At 40.3% G+C, this 17,464-nt stretch overlaps 1 protein-coding gene across 1 annotated transcript in view; it reads left to right on the forward strand.

The window, feature by feature from the left end:
* The first annotated feature begins 207 nt into the window (after positions 1 to 207).
* Positions 208 to 17,464, forward strand: part of ADAMTS19 (ADAM metallopeptidase with thrombospondin type 1 motif 19) — a 267,865-nt gene continuing 250,608 nt past the window's right edge. Inside the window, exons 1-2 of the mRNA XM_027547039.1 lie at positions 208 to 454; positions 1,101 to 1,744. Coding sequence (XP_027402840.1) covers positions 382 to 454; positions 1,101 to 1,744 — 717 coding nt within the window. The 5' untranslated portion in view covers positions 208 to 381. The remainder of the gene's footprint in view (positions 455 to 1,100; positions 1,745 to 17,464) is intronic.

Consider the following 17,464-nt stretch of genomic DNA (forward strand, 5'->3'; position numbering starts at 1 on the left):
CTGCCCGCCTTGCGCCTGCCGGCTCTCGGCTGACCGTGGCGGGGCTGTCCTGAGGGGCTCCGGAAACTCCTGCGACATCCAGAACACAGAAAATAAGACTCCTCACCTAATTCGCCGGGGAGCCGGGGCGCTGCGGGGCCGCGGCGCTGCCTGCCCCCGCTCCTCCCCCACCCCACCCCCAGCCGTGCTCCGGCAGCCTCTCGGAGTCACAGAGCACCCCCCACCCCACCCCCCGGCAGACAAAGGGCCTGGGCAAACTCGCCGCCCGGCCTCCTTGCGCTCCGGGAGGCGGCGGCGGCGGCGGCGGAGGCGCCGGCGGTGGATCGCGCAAAAGGAGGCGCGCGCGCGGCCCGGGAGCGCGGTCTGGGGAAGAGCCGCGAGATGCGCCTGACTCAAATCTGCTGCTGCTGCCTCCTCTACCAGCTGGGGGTCCTGTCGAATGGGATCGTTGCAGGTAAGTTCTTCCGTGACTTTGGGCTTGCTTTTCCAATTTCCCCAGCCAGAGACCAGGAACGCACGGGTCGCTGGGGCTGGCGCAACTGTGCGCGGTGAGCAGGGCTTGCTGCTGCTGCAAAGTCGCTTCAGTCAGCGGGCAGCAATTAAAAAAAAAAACAAAACCCAGAGTGTGGGCAGAGGGTCACGCTCCTGAGCTTAAGCGCACTTCTCGTGGCCTCATTTCAACAACGTGAAATGCTTAGTTTTCCTCTCCTGAGAGTTAATATGTGCAAAGGTACGTTTACAGCACCTGGAGGAAATCTGGGAAGTAAAGAAATTGCTCTGGCAGATACTGAAGGAAAAATTTTAATTGTGCTGGAGCCTTTGCACCGGTTTTCTTTTCTGCAACTAAGTGCTGTCACCAAACTTTGCAGCCCCGCTTTCCCCCTCCCCCCGCCCCGATAATCGTACTTTTATTTTGAAAATGCTGGGGTCTGTAATCTGATCGCCAGACTTCAGGGGTTGTAAGTTTCAGGGGCTAGACGGGTGGTCTCCAGCGCGTTAGCCGTGAGCCCTGTGTGTGTGCGGAGTGTGAACTCTGGGATGCTTGTGCAACTGAGGCCGCGGCTCTTTAAGCCCCGCACTTCTGTCTGCCCCGCCCGCAGGGCTGCAGTTCGCCCCCGACCGCGAGGAGTGGGAAGTCGTGTTTCCTGCACTCTGGCGCCGGGAGCCGGTGGACTCGGCCGGCGGCAGCGGGGGCAGCGCGGACCCAGGCTGGGCGCGCGGAGCCACGGGCGGCGGAGGCGTCCGGGCGCCGGCAGCCAGCAGCTCCCGCGAGGTGCGCTCCGTGGCCCCGGCGCCGCCCCAGGAGCCTGTGGAAGGCGGATCTGAGCCGCGGCCCCGACCCCCGCCGCCCGGGGGCGAAGAGGATGAGGAGCTCGAGTCTCATGAGCTGCCGCGGGGATCTAGCGGGGCTGCCGCCCTGTCCCCGGGCGCCCCGGCCTCGTGGCAGCCGCCGCCCCCGTCTCCGCCCCCAGCCCAGCCAGCCGAGCCGGACGGCGACGAGGTTCTGCTGCGGATCCCGGCCTTCTCCCGGGACCTCTACCTGCTGCTCCGGAGAGACGGCCGCTTCCTGGCGCCGCGCTTCGCTGTGGAACAGAGGCCGAGTCCGGGCCCGGGCCCGGTCCCCACGCGGGAGGCAGCCGCCCCGCGCCCTCCCGCGCCGCATGACGCCGCCTGCTTCTACACCGGGGCTGTGCTGCGGCAACCCGGCTCGCTGGCCTCTTTCAGCACCTGCGGAGGTGGCCTGGTAAGCCCCTTTCCTTCCCCAGCTCTCCTCTTCCCCTGCCACTCCTCCCTCTCCCCTTGTAGACCAGGCAAATTTGCCTGCACCTCATCCCGTTCAGAGCGCGCCCTGAACTTCGCCCAGCCTACACCACCCGAGTCTCCACCATTTAGCGCCCACAGAACACCTCCAGGGCAGTCAGTGAATCCGAAATCTAATTGAATGGATTAATAATCTTCTGCTAGATGCTTATAAATTTTTTTGGAATTACTAGGTAACACTGTCTCCTTGCAACCCTTCCCACTGGTTTTGTTTCTGCTTTTCAAAATAAGCCCACCACGTGGTGTCTTTTAGGAGATTGGAAGATAACAAGTTCGTTCTCTGCTCAATCTCCTCCTCCTTGCCTCCGCCTCCAGTTTCTCATCTATTATCTCATAAGTTTTTTTTTTTTCTTTCTTTCTTTCTCATGTCCTACTTCAGAGTTGTCAGAACAGTTCCCTAGGGAGTTATATTCTGACATCTGTCTGGAATTTAGACACATCCACGCTCACGCGGGACACCTGTTCACTGTTCTTGTGAGAAACGAGTGGAGAAGGAGTTAAGTCAAAGGCCACGAGCAGCTGACTAATGGATGACAGAGAATCCAATCAGAACTTGAAGGGTTATGATTCTAAGATTTAACATTTCTAAGGTTTACATACTATTTGGCCATAGTTTCTTTTCTTTTTCTCCACTCCAGGGAGGAAAGTAGCGCGGCTGAGAGCCTGGCTCAGAGGCCAGCTGGAACTAGAAAATAAAAGCCATTTGCTCTATCTGAACAATAGTGACTTCCACCCCCTCTGATTTGACCCAGGGTGTGGGATAATTGTTACCTCCTGTTACGTTGGCCTTTACTTTGTGGTAGACATAACTTGCAACGTAGAAGTACCATCGCTATAGGTCCATTTCAGGGGAGTTAAGTACATACACCTTGTATGGCCATCATCACTGAAAACTTTAATAATTCTTTAAGGCAAAATCCGCAAAATATTATAAACACCCATGTGATTTGTGTCTTCATTTTGATATTCCAATTGAGCCATTGATGAGATCCACAAGGACTTCCCTAAAAGCAACCTGCTCATTTGGAGAAAAATCCAGTAGTAATGGACAGCAGAAGACATCAGCACAGTCAAAGCCACCCAAAGCCATGAGATGGAAAAAATGGTTTAAAATCCAAACAAAATGAAACTGGAATTTTTTACCTATGCCCTTCTAAGGTCCCATAGCAAAAGTGATGTAAAATGCTGAATAGGGCTATATTTTAGCAGATGCTCATAATAGTGAATATTCAAATATGGACATTTTTAGCCATAAGTGAAAAAAATGACATGGAAAAATTACATGAAAAACTTTAAAAAATGTTTTTTGTGGAACTAATGTTTGAACACTTCACTGGGGGAGACATTCTGTAGGGATTTCATTGTCCACTGGATTTTGGCCAGGGATTAAATAATTACATATAAAAAGTTCCTGATGCAGTAGAAGCAGTAGGGGATAAAGCATTTCTCTGTGTTCAGTGTGGGCTTTTGGTCAGATTTTCCAAATGAACTATGCCTTCTCTCCATCCTTAGAGGAGCAAAGTTACAATTATGAGTAGGTTTTTCATAGACTGAATAGGAGTTTGACATACCTTGCTGTTTATCATGTTGGACTTTTACTCACTTTTCCTATTAGCCACATATATGTATTCTGAACTGGGAAGTCTTTGTTGTTGAGGAGAACTGAGTTCACCAGAAATACAGACTTGGAGTAAAAAGTTAGGCAAATAGCCAAGAAGGGTAGGTTTGTTACTCTAGACTCCACTATGCCAGCCCTTTCCCTTTGAGGGTGGATTAGGAAAGAGAAAACATAATTTGTTATCTGAGCTCTGACATTGGCCTATTCCCTGATGATTGACAAGTTCCTTACCTCTCTGGGATCCAGTTTTCATAAGTAAAATGAGTATCTGATGATTTAATTGAAATTGGATGATAGAATGAGAATTTTCCTGCATGCTAAATATATCCTAGGGGCTTGCAGATTAGAACATCATATACAAGTAGATAGGATATAAGTAGTCATGAAACAGTGACATACCAGCATGATAAATCAAATGTATGCCTGAGGCTAAGTCATGCTTGGGGAGTTTGGGAAGGCTTCCCAAGGGAAATAGAGGTTCAGTGGATTTTGAAGCAGGAGAAGCCGAATTTCTCCAGGCACGGAAGGGCTGGGAATGCTGAGGATAGAGGGAAGAGACTGAGTGATGTGAAAATGTAGAGCCTATCAAGGGAGTAGGAAGAAACAAACAAACAAACAAACAAACATGTTTCCTCTGAGGAGGCCAGAAAGTGCAATAAGGGGAAGTGATCCTAAACTGTCAGGTGAGAGCAGACCTCAAACGTCTTGTCTGCTAGGGCCTGGGCCTTTTCTGTTCAACTGTTGATTATTGTAGGACTACATTGTTGTTCCTCTCCGTTTCCAAAATTCTGTGATCCAGTAATTCTAATGTGAGGCATCCTGATGTCTTTATATGAAGGTGCACACCACTCTAGTACTCTTGCCTGGAGAATCCCATGGACAGAGGAGCCTGGTGGGCTGCAGTCCATGGGGTGGCTAAGAGTCGGACACGACTGAGCAACTTCACTTTGACTTTTCACTTTCATGCATTGGAGAAGGCAATGGCAACCCACTCCCGTGTTCTTGCTTGGAGAATCCCAGGGACGGGGGAGCCTGGTGGGCTGCTGTCTATGGGGTCGCACAGTACTTAATGTTTCCGGATCCCATTTCTCCTATTTATAAAAAGCACAAATTGTATATCTATCACTTAATGTATGACATGTTCTTATGATTTATTTTCCCTTATTAGTCTCTAATGGGGGCTTCCCATGTGGTACCATGGTAAAGAATCTGCCTTACAAAGCAGGAGACACAGGAGACCTGGGTTCGATCCCTGGGTTTGGAAGATCCCCTGTAGGAGGAGATGGCAACCCACTACAGTATTCTTGCCTGGAGAATCCCATGGACAGAGGAGCCTGGAGGGCTACAGTCCATGGGGTTGTGAAGAGTCTAACATGACTGAGTGACTGAACACACACATTAGTCTCTAATATTGAAAAATAATCTTATTTGAGCCATGTATTAGATCTAATGAGCACATTAATAATAATACATAATTAAACATTTATTGAACGACCCTTTTGAGCAAGGCATGGTATACCAAGAGAATACAAAAAGAAGATGAGGAAGGCTTAGTATGTTTCAAGGAGATCCCAATCTGGCTTGCCAGTCACAAATATAAATAGGGAAATAAAGTAAGTTGAGTTACGTACAAATGTAGGAATGTCCCAAGTGCTATGTGATACTCTCTTGTTCATCTCTTCATTTTCAGAACGTTGTAAGATATCTAGTTTTTAGAGACAACCAGTAAAAGTCACTAAATAAAACTACGCATATGGTAGTTTATTCTGTTTTAAATAGTAATCTCTAAAAAAAAGTACAAGAAAGCAACAAATTAAATTCCGTGAAAGACTGAAAAAATCATGTTTGTTCAAAATTAACACTTAAAAAAAAAAAAGCACACCTCAGCACTGGGCCAAGATAAACTAGATCAGTGCATTCCTTGCCTATGATTCTCTTTAAATGAACTATTGAAATGGCTCTCAGTAATATTTAGATTATTTTCCCAGAATGATAAAGAGTAAGTACTAAACCTTAAATTTGGAGTTTTGTAAGTTTAGGGTTTTACATAGTAGTTGTTCTGAAAAGCTCTTGATACAAAATCTGCAGTCCTGTGTAAATTTCAGGTTTTTGAATTTACTCTCTTATGTAAATCAAAGTATTCTGAGCTATGGCAAGTTTAGAACACATATATTTGGGAGCATCCTTTTTGGACAAGGAGCTTCACCAAGTACCAGTACAGAAATAGGAGAGGAGGGTATGAGGACGGGGAAAGAGTAGTGCAGATCCAGGAGAACTGGACTAGAAGTAGAATGAGTATCCAAATGAAAAAGTAAGATTGCAGACTAGTTTCACACATCCAGTGACTTTGTTCAAGACAAATCTTAGGAATGACAGAGACAATATATTCTAAATAAATCTAAAGCAGTATTTGAAAAGAATGCCATCAGTACATCAGAAATTTTGAATATCTCCTGAAAGACTGCAAATCTGTGGATCAGATTAATGGAAAACATATAGGTATTAGAGAACATGTATGAATGGTGGCAGGTACGGCAGAGGTGCTGCTGCACACATGGGGAAAGAGAAGGCCGTGAACGGAAGGGGACCCTGGAATAGCAACACTCCTGGGCTTGTCTGCCATCTAGTTGCGCCAAGCAACAGAGGCCAAATGTGTGTCCCTGGACAAGAGCGGAGAGAACAGAGGTAGAGCTTTCCTGACATGTACATGATACTAGAGGACAGACAGTCTCCACTCTCAGAACCTGAGCCATTGGCTTTCTGCATCCAGTAGATGGTCCCACGTAGCTCTCCAAGTAACTAGAGGCAAGCTGGTCACAACAGATGGGTGAACAGGAAACCATAGAGAGAGGAGCTGACACCTATGAATATCACACTCTTAAGAAATCATATAAAAGAGGGTCATCAAACTGGTTGATTAAAACCACGGAGCAACAATCTTAATAGATGACATAGCATACTTTAACTGAAATATAAGAAGGGATATATATCTTATGGACAGAGGAGCCTGGTAGGCTATAGTCCATAGCGTCACAAAAAGTGCTCAGGGCTGGTGCACTGGGATGACCCAGAGGGATGGCATGCGGAGGGAGGTGGGAGGGGGGTTCAGGACGGGGAACACATGTACACCCATGGCTGATTCATGTCAATGTATGGCAAAAACCACTACGATATTGTGTAGTAATTAGCCTCCAATTAAAAAAGACACAACTGAGGCTACTTAGCATGCATGGGATAAAATCCAGGACCAGTGCTGTCCATAAAAAATGATTAGATACAACAGAACTCACATTATATGATCATTAGAAATAAAAATTATATAGATGAACTGGTAAGTACGTTTGTGACCTAGAAGGCAAACCTAGAAATTATCCCAGAATAGAATATAAAGGACAAATGGATGCAAAACACAAAAGAAAAGTTGTAAGCCATGAATCAGATCTAGATGGTCCAAATTTCTTTGGTGGGAGTTAATTTAAGAAAGTAAGTTAAAGGATAGAGTTTTTAAAATGCATACAAATGAGCCCTAAACATCTGATTCTAACATAAATCACCAGAATATACATTCATTAGCTAATCTTTGGGTGTGAGGCCAGATACTATGCCTTTGAATGTAGGTCAGCTAACTGGTACTCCAGGTGAGCCTTACTCACCATGAGCCAAAACCATTTTCCAATATAGGTTGCTATATTTGGAATAAAAATTAAAAGACAAATGCAAGGCAATTTCTGTGTAGAACCCTGGACATTTGAAACTTCCAAATCCTGTACAGTTTCATCCCAAACAAAATTATAGCACTTTTTTTTTTAAGCCACTTAATCTTTCTCTGGTTTTTCCAGAACTTTCATGAAATCAAAGACATGTTTTGCACTTCTGTTTCCCAGACGTTAGTATTTAGGGTTTGATTAAATTATGTGATTACTAAATGTTGTGAATATGTGTTCAAACAACTATAGTTGATTCGTGGTGAACACAGTGCTGACTGGTGGGAGTAATTGTGTGCAGCAAGACCAGGGAGGAATTAATTGCTCTGAGCGTTGAGCATATTGCATATGTTAATTCATTCAGTGATTTGAGATGAATTAGCTGATGGAACCTGTGTTGGTTAGGTAGAGGGTAAGAGCTTTCTATGATGTCAATCAAATTTGCCCCAGAGATAAAGGAGGTTGCACAGCTTCAGATGGAAGCATCAACCATTGGACTCAGAGTAGCATAAATAGAGGCCCAAACCTAGACTTATTGTGGCAGAATATTAGAAAGTCAAAGAGAAAGAGACAAATTCTATGTGTTTAGTAAAGGAAAGGTTATCTACATTAAAATGTATGAAGTTGATAGGAGAGATTGAATTAGTAATGCTGAATGTGAGAAGGTCATGAGTTGATAGCTTCAGATTTCTGAGGAAATGTGATTTTGAATCCTGGATTCAGCCAAACTGCCACTTAGGTTTTTAAAGGGAGAATAAACTCATTTTCAAAATTGTAAGGACCGAGACTTTACCACACAGCACCTCCAAAAAGTTATGCAACAAAACAATCTTCCTCTAAAACCCTTTCCCCGGTTATTAGTATCCCATTCCAGAGGTGACCGGGCTTCTCTGATAGCTCAGTTGGTAAAGAATCCGCCTGCAGTGCAGGAGAGCCCTGTTCAATTCCTGGGTCGGGAAGATCCCCTGGAGAAAGGATCAGTCTATTCTCTAGTATTGTTGGGCTTCCCTTGTGACTCAGCTAGTAAAGAATCCACCTGCAATGTGGGAGACCTGGGTTCCATCCCTGGGTTGGGAAGATCCCCTGGAGAAGGGAAATGCGACCCACTCCAGTATTCTGGCCTGGAGAATTCCATGGACTGTATAGTCCATGGGGTCGCAAAGAGTCAGACACGACTGAGCGACTTTCACTCACTCAGTCACTCCAGAGGTGACCAGGGTTATTATAATACTTTCTATTGTGTGATTCAGAGGTAATTGATTCGTAAATGAATAAAATGTATGTATAAAGAGCTTTGTAAAGCCACATTTATCCACACACGCACTGACAGGCAAGATTATCACATACGAGTGCGTAAAGAGAATCTTCTTTCTTTTTTGGTTGTTCTATCTGACTACAGAAAATGCCATAATCACCTTAATCAGTTCAGTGTGGATATATATTTGATTGATTCCAGTATGTTCCTGCTATGATCAGTGCTAAATAAATAGTGCTATGCCATTTTGCCTACGTCATGTATAACCTCGTTAAAGGGCCTGTGTGTTGGTATTTTGGGGCAAAATTGCCAGATTGCACCCCATGGAGGTGGGTGCTGCTTTACTTTCTGAGGTCAGCAGAGAACCAGAGTCCATCTTTCACATATGCTGTCACCAGCATGGGTATTATTAAACATTTTGATCCTTGTAAAATCTAATAAGCAAAGAAATGAAGTTTCTCAAATTAGTTTTAATTTGCATGTTTTTGTATTATGGTGTGACTGACCATCTCCACATTTTTTTCTCGTTTCCTATCCTGTAAATTTTGTGTTCATATTCAACTCATTTTTTGTTAGGTTTTTGGTCTTTTTCATTTCTAATGCCAGGCTCTTTTTCTATTAGTATTTTAAAAAGAAAGGCTAATGACAAAATACTACAAGCTGAGTAGAGACAGTTTAAAAAATACATAAATTTACAAGTCATCTGTAATCTTACCATCCATAGACAAGTGAATATGCCAAAAAGGAAATATAAATATTGAATGGAAATTCACTGTTTTTTCAAATGTATAGGGAAGCAGGGAGAGAAAATTTCTTCAATAACCATTTTTGATTCATAGATTGGCACAGAATATGAAGATAAATAATATCCAGTGGGCATGCTTGGGGAACACAAACTTATACATTGTAGGGAAGTAAATTGGGTAGATCTTCTTGTATATATTTAAATTTTGGACATGTTTATTTTTCAGCAATTGTAGGAATCAGTGTTAGAGGAATATTCACATATAAGCAAAAGATTTATATATAAGCCTATTCATTGCAGCATCGTTCCTTGTTTCAAGGTCTTTATAGTTTTTAAGGAACCGTCACTTTGCCTCAACTTGTCCTGCCTGTCTTTTGCACAGTTCTTTGACTTAGTAAGTGTTCAGTGTTTTATCAACTGTAAATGCACATCTCCTTAAGACATCCTATGATTTTCCAGTTTAAAAGTCAGAACGCCATGGGTGATCATGTTTCTGCTGACAGTGACACTGGAAGAAGTTTCTATACTTAGAGTGGCCAAATGCAGATACTCTGGTCTTTTTTAAGAAAGTGATATAGTGAATTCTAGTAAGAAGACTCATTGTGCTGATGGAAAAAGCAATATTATACATTAAAAGTTAATAACCCCTTTAATCATATGTTAATCTATGTCTTAGGGCCCTAAGAGACTTCAGACATGGACCAGTTTTGTGAGAAGAAATTTTGTCTGTTTAATAGTATTTGTTTATTTGATAATATTTAATATGAATATACACTTACTTGAAATTTATTGGCTGAATCATAAAAGTAGTATGCCTTTTTAAATTCAGGAAATTCTGAGTAGCCGTCTTAAAACACTTTTTATGCAGTACTAAAACAGAGCACATTTTTATTGAGCTCATGCACAATTGAATGTTTCCGCTTAATTACAGTTACATTTTTACCCAGATGGTTTTATGGCTTTGTGTTCGCAAAATAAAAACTATCAGAGGAGTTCCAGGTTCCTGATAGATGGGAAGCGTATTGAGTTAGTGAAGTAATCTTGACGGGTTTTAAAGCAATGGGAGAACCAGTAGTCCCTCTTGGATTATTATTTTGGTGGGGAGGATGTTTCCTGCAAGGAAATTTTAAGATTTCCTTAGCCAAGTGAGGACCATAATTTGATGCAGAGTGCATTTAGGGTGCAGCCGTAGTGAACACATCATCTTGTCTCCATCTCATCTTTATTCTAATGCCAAGCCTTCGACTGAGAGAAGTGAGAAAATGGGAGCTCAGCCATTTCAATGCTACCCAGATATTCGTACAGCATTATTGCATGGTGGTGTTAGAAAGGCCCTTGGGAATTAGATAGTTCAGTGCTTGCCTTTTCCAGCTGATTTCATTTCGTAATTAACGTCTATATATCTGCAATAAATTATTAACTGTTTCGGCTTTAACTCAGATGATCAGGGAATGGAGCTGAGGAGGAGCACAGGCCAGTTTTAGCTTTATTTAAGCAGCTTCTGCTTTCTTACAGCTTTCTAATTTAAAAAGTAAGACCTAAATATTTTTTTCTCCTTCAGAAGCATTTGAAGATCTTTCACTCCAGATTTTTCCTCTTCCCTCTGCCTGGCTTCACCTAAAATATATGACCACTTTCTGCAGTGAGCCCACACCATCAGCTTTTGGCTCATACTTCTTGATGCCCTGTTTTTTAAAGTCTGGTGTGCAAATACCTGGATCGAGATCATGGCTTTGGGGAGAGGTACTAGGGGCTGGAAATTATCCACTTAAAAATCAGAATCCCAGATTGAGCCTCAAAACTAAGAAATGTATTTTATAAAAATCCAAGGTAATTATTATACAAGCTCAAATTTGAGGGCAGCCACGCTAGTGGCTCTAAAAACTCCAGAGCTCAGGAGCTTTAAGGACTGGATTTGCATGCATCAAACTTCATATCCTCTGTGTCTTGAATGAATTTTAATACTCTTTTACCTCCAGTTATAGTAAACTTGGATACCTCCTGTCCTTGCTTTAACATCTTCCCAGGAACCCACTCAGATGCCATTGAGCTAGATAGGAGTTTATGACTCAGTTATTCAATAGTCTGCAAGTGTGAACTAGTTGGGAGATGATATAATGGGACCTAAATGCTAGTATGAACGTTTTCCTACTCTTTAGGTGAAAAAGTATTCAGAAGTTGAAACTTACTTCCTATTTTAGAATTTAGAAGTAAATAGAACTGAATTATTTCAACAGTTTTATGGATAATACGTTGTTCAGTTGCTCAGTCGTGTCTGACTCTTTGTGACTCCATGGACTGCAGCATGCCAGGCTTCCGGGTCCTTCACTATCTCCTGGAGCTTGCTCAAACTCATGTCCATTGAATTAGTGGTGCCATCCAACCATCTCATCCTCTGTCATCCCCTTCTCCTCCTGCCTTCAGTCTTTCCCAGCATCAGGGTCTCTTCTAATGAGTCAGTTCTTCTCATCAGATAGCCAAAGTATTGGAGCTTCAGCATCAGTCCTTCTAATGAGTATTCAGAATTGATTTCCTTTAGGATTGACTGGTTTGATCTCCTTGCAGTCCAAGGACTCTCAAGAGTCTTCTCCAACACCATAGTTCAAAAGCGTCACTTCTTCAGTGCTCAGCCTTCCTTATGTTCTAGCTCTCACATCCACATATGACTATTGGAAAAACCATAGCTTTCTCTAGAAAGGAACGATTCCTTCTCTAGAACGAGACAGCAAAAGAGACACTGATGTATAGAACAGTCTTATGGACTCTGTTGGAGAGGGAGAGGGTGGGAAGATTTGGGAGAATGGCATTGAAACGTGTATAATATCATGTATGAAACGAGTTGCCAGTCCAGGTTCGATGCATGATACTGGATGCTTGGGGCTGGTGCACTGGGACGACCCAGAGAGATGGTATGGGGAGGGAGGAGGGAGGAGGGTTCAGGATGGGGAACACAGGTATACCTGTGGCGGACTCATTTCGATATTTGGCAAAACTAATACAATTTTGTAAAGTTTAAAAATAAAATAAAATTTTAAAAAAATGCAAAACAAAAAACAACAAAAAAAGAAAGGAACATAGCCCTGCTGACACCTTTACTTTGGCCCAGCAAGACCTGGGTAGGACTTCTATCCTAAAGAACTCTAAGCAGATAAAATTGTGTTGTTATAACACACTAACATCACTTCTTTGGTGCTCAGTCTTCTTTATGGTCCAACTCTCCCATCCATACGTGACTACTGGAAAAACCATAGCTTTGACTATAGGGACCTTTGTCGGCAAAGTAATGTCTCTGCTTTTTAAAACATTGTCTAGGTTTGTCATAGCTTTTCTTCCAAGAAAAGCATGAGATTTATTCTGGCTTCTGTAATAAAATGAAATTTATTAGAAATAAAGGAAGAAACATATCTTCAGAGTGAAAAGGACCTAAGATACCACCAAGTTTAGATGTGGCTAAATGAAGACTGAAGCGTATTGTAGAGGAATATTAAAAAGTTCATGAGAAAATTGGAAACTCTTTTTGAGAGATTATCTGCACTGGAATGGCAAAGCAGTGTAGTTAGATTAAGACACTTTGAAGATGTATGAGGATTCAGTGGTAAACTATCTCAAATGGCAAAAGTAACCTAACATATCTTATCTACTTATTCACAATGCAAGAATTTGGAGGTTAAGAGTTCTGTAAAACTCAGGGGTTAACAGTCAAAAACCGTTACCATGCCGAGTGGCCAGGCAGATAATTATATCAGCTAATGTGATTAGTGCAAATTGTCTATCTCTGTTCATTCAGTTGGCTCCAGATATCTGCCATAAGCTATTAAAACGGGCGTATGGGCTTCCCTGGTGGCTCAGATGGTAAAGAGACTGCCTGCAATGCAGGAGACCTGGGTTTGATCCCTGGGTCGGGAAGACCCCCTGGAGAAGGAAATGGCAACCCACTCCAATATCCTTGCCTGGAAAATCCTATGGTCAAAGGAGCCTAGCAGTCTACAGTCCATGGGGTTACAGAGTCGGACACGACTGAGCAACTTCACTATCGCTATGACTATTATAATTTGTAATTGAATGCATGTAAGAGCAACTAAAATGTGATAGGTACATTTCCATTATAAATGTATTATGTTACCAGCAAATATTTTAGCATGCCCAGTTCAAAGATAGGCAGTTCAATTATGGACAGGAACTTATGTATAAATAGCAGAAGGTCTTCCTGTTGTTGTCTGGATGTGTGCTTATGGATAAATAGAACTTCAGTAATTTATTACAACAAAATGGAAAGTCTGAGTAATTCATTGTGGAAGTATCTGTCTTTTAAAATTTAATTATTTAGTGCCCAATGTTATTTACTAACATGGATAATTGCATGTCTGTATAGATTTCCAGTTAGGATTTTGTCACTTCAAAATAGATGGTTATAATTAGTAATGTTTTTGAGAGTATTAGTATTTTATGATGAAAGTTCCTACACAGAAATTTTTCTAAGTAAAACTTATTTCTCATTAGTAAGATAGATTCATGAATATGTCAAGCTGATTTTTCTAGGACAAATCATTATTTAACATGTGACAATTCTAAAGGATATGTGAATGCTTCCCACGCAATATCTTTTTTTCTGGTACAATTTACATACCATAAATTCATCCCAATGTGCAACTCAGTGACTTTTTTGTCTGTTTACAGAACTTCACAACCATCTCCACAATTTAGTTTTAGAACATTTCTTTCACCCCAGAGGTGTCCCTCATATCCATTTGCAGTCATTCTGCTCCAACCCCTAGTCCCAGGCGGCTATTCATCTGCTTTTTCTTTTATAGATTTACTTTTATGTTTCATGTAAGTTAAATCATATAAAATTTGGTCTTTTGTGTCTGGCTTCTTAAACCTAGCATAATATGTTTGAGGTTCATCCTTGTGGTAGCATGGATCATTAGTTCATTCTTTTTTTTTTGCTGAATCGTAAGTCATTCTTTATCCGTTCATCACTTGATGTGCATTTGATTATTTCTACTTTTTTGCTATTATGAATGATACACAAATATGTATAAGTCGTTGTGTAGATACATATTTTCATTCCTGTTGGATAGGTACCTAGGAGTGGAATTGCTGGGTCATATGGTAAAGTTATGTTTAATATTTTAAGAAACTGCCAAATTCTTTTACAAAATACTGCACCTGTTTACATTCTCACCAGCAATTATTAGGATTCCAGTTTTTCTACATCCTCATCAAAACTTTTTATTATCTCTTTTTGATTAAAACTATTTTTGTGGCTGTGCAATGGTATTGTGATTTAAATTTGCATTTCCTAATAACCATGTAGAGGATATTTTAATGTACCTTTTCATAGCTATTCATATATTGTCTTTGGTGACGTCTTTTGCCAGTTTTAAATTGGTTTTTTAAAAATTTTCGTCTTTCTGTTTAGTTTTCAGAGTTCTTTGTATACTCTAGTTGTAAAATCTTTTGTCAGACCTAGATTGTTCTTCATGTCTATAGAGGTTTCTGTTCATTTTCCTAATGGTGTCTTTCAAAGATAATTTTTATAGATTTTTAAAAAGTCCAATATCTTTTTTTTTTCCTTTTATGGAATGTACTCTTAGTGTTGTAACCAAGAACTGTATGTCTAACTCCAAGTCACATAGGCTTTCTCTTATATTTTCTTCCATAATTTTGGTTATTAAATGTAGGTCTGTGATGCATTTTGAGTTAATTTTTGTATATGATGTGAGATAAGAGTTTGAATTAATCTCTTTGTATATGCATATTCAGTTTTCTCTCAGCACCCTTTGTGAAAAGACCATCCTTTCCTCATAAAATACCAGAGAACTTTTGTCAAAAGTCGATCATAAATGAGTTTACTTTTGTACAATTAACACTGTTTTTTAAAATCTATATGTTTATCCTTATGTTAATACCATATTCCCTTGATTTAAGAGGCTTTATATTTTTATTTGGGGAAATTCAACTTGGTTTCCTTTGTAAAAGCTTTTTTTGTCTATTCTGGATCTTTTGCATTTCTGTATAAATTTGGGGACCAGATTGTCAGAATCTGTGAAGCATCTGCTGGGACTTTGATAGGGCTTGTGTTTAAAGATAAATTTGGGAAGAGTTTCCATCTTATAAACAATACAGATGATTTTTCTGCTACCTGAAAATTACTATCTCAGCATTCATTAGGGGATATTCTTCAATATTCCATTGACTACTAAGGGGTAACATTAGCTACTGATAGCCTGTATTATAGTGGACATGCTTTAAAATTCATAAATAATTTATGAGAACAGATACTCAAAGTCACTCATTTGGAGTGATATAAATAAAGCATACAAAATAGGAAATTATAAAGACTTAGTGTCTGTAGGATTAGGACATGAAAACACATCAAACTCTGATTTTTTTAAGTATTCTATTTAAGTGCTTCTTTATTTACTTATATTTCTTTTCCATGGGCTTCCCTGGTGGCTCAGACAGTAAAGAGTCTGCCTGCAGTGCGGGAGACACAGGTTCGATGTCAGAGTCAGGAAGATCCCCTGGAGAAGGAAATGGCAACTCACTCCAGTATTCTTGCCTGGAGAATCCCATGGACGGAGGAGCCGGGCAGGCTACAGTCCATGGGGTTGTAAAGAGTCAGACACGACTAAGTGACTTCTCTTTCTTCTTTTTCTTTTGTTTATTTATTTTCTTTTCCATATAGTTAGTTCCCTGGGCTATACGGTGGGCCCTTGTTTATCCATTCTGTGTATAATAGTTTACATATGTTAATCACAAACTCCCAGTTTACTCTCCCACTTCGCAGTTTTTCCCTTGGCAATCATAAGTCTGTTCTCTATGTCTGTGAGCCTGTTTCTGTTTTGTAACTAAATAAGTCATTTTCTGTCATATTTTAGTTTCTACATATACGTGATATCATATGATATTTGTCTTTCTCTGACTTCACTTAGTGTGATTATCTCTAGGTCCATTCATGTTGATGCAAATGGTATTATTTCACTGTTTTTTAATGACTGAATAGTATTCCATTGTAAGTATGTACTGCACCTTTTTTCTCCATTCCTCCGTTGATGGGCATTTATGTTGGTTCCATGTCTTGGCTATTCTAAGTATTGCTGCTGTGAAGATTTCAGTGCATGTATCTTTTCAAATTATATTTTTATCCAGAGGTATGTTCAGGATTGGGGTTGTGGATCATATGGTAACTCTATTTTTAGTTTTTGAGGTATGTTCATACTATTTTCCATAGTGGTTGCACCAATTAACATTCCTGTCAATAGTGTAGGAAGGTTCCCTTCTTTCCACACCCTCTTTAGCATTTATTATTTGTATAATTTTTAATGATGACCTTTCTGACTGGTGTGAGGTGATACCTCACTGAAGGTTTGATTTGCATTTCTCATAATTAGCAATGTTGAGCATCTTTTCATGTGCTTTTTGGTCATCTGTATGTCTTCTTCAAAGAATGTCTATTTAGGTCTTGCGTCTTTTTTTAATTGGATTGTTTGTTTTCTTGTTATTGAGTTATTATTGAGTTTGTATATTTTGGAAATTAAACTCTTGTCAGTTATATAATTTGTAAATATTTTCTCCTAGTCTGTAAGTTGTCTTTTCATTTTCATTTCACAAAATGAAAAGATAGTTCCCTTTGCTGTGCAAAAGCTTTTAAGTTTGATTAGGTCCCGTTTGCTTATTTTTGCTTTTATTTCTATTGCCTTGGAAGACTAATCTAAAAAAATATTGGTACGATTTATGTTGGAGAATATTTTGCCTGTGTCCTCTTCTAGGAGTTTTATGTTTCATATTTAAATTTTTAAGTCATTTTGAGTTTATTTTTGTGTATGGTATGAGGATGTAAGACTCAAGTATTGTTTCATATATTCCATTACTTTGAAAAAGACCAAAGTTGTAGGTTCATGGTTCAAATCAAGTTAACAAATAAATACAAACAAATCCAAATCAACCTTTTCAGGAAATAGATTTTAGTCACAGATTTTTGGAGTTATTCTCTAAATGTAAATGTGTATACAAATTATTGTGTGTGTTTAAACAGCCCAAAATTCTAAAATTGCACTTTTTTTGCTTAATAGCTGTATTTTTATTTTTATATTTTTTGAAGAATAGTTGATTTACAATGTGTTAGTTTCAAGTGTACCACAAAGTGATTCAGTGATTTTTTTGCAGACTCTTTTCCATTATAGGTTATTACAGGATATAGAATATAATTCCATGTGCTATACAGTAGGTCCTACTATGTAAAAAATAGATGAATAACAAAAATCATTTATTTTATATACAGTTTTGTGTATCCTACATTTTTCTAAAATTGTACC

This window comes from Bos indicus x Bos taurus, chromosome 7 (assembly GCF_003369695.1).
Source record: "Bos indicus x Bos taurus breed Angus x Brahman F1 hybrid chromosome 7, Bos_hybrid_MaternalHap_v2.0, whole genome shotgun sequence".
NCBI classification, from domain to species: Eukaryota; Metazoa; Chordata; class Mammalia; order Artiodactyla; family Bovidae; genus Bos; species Bos indicus x Bos taurus.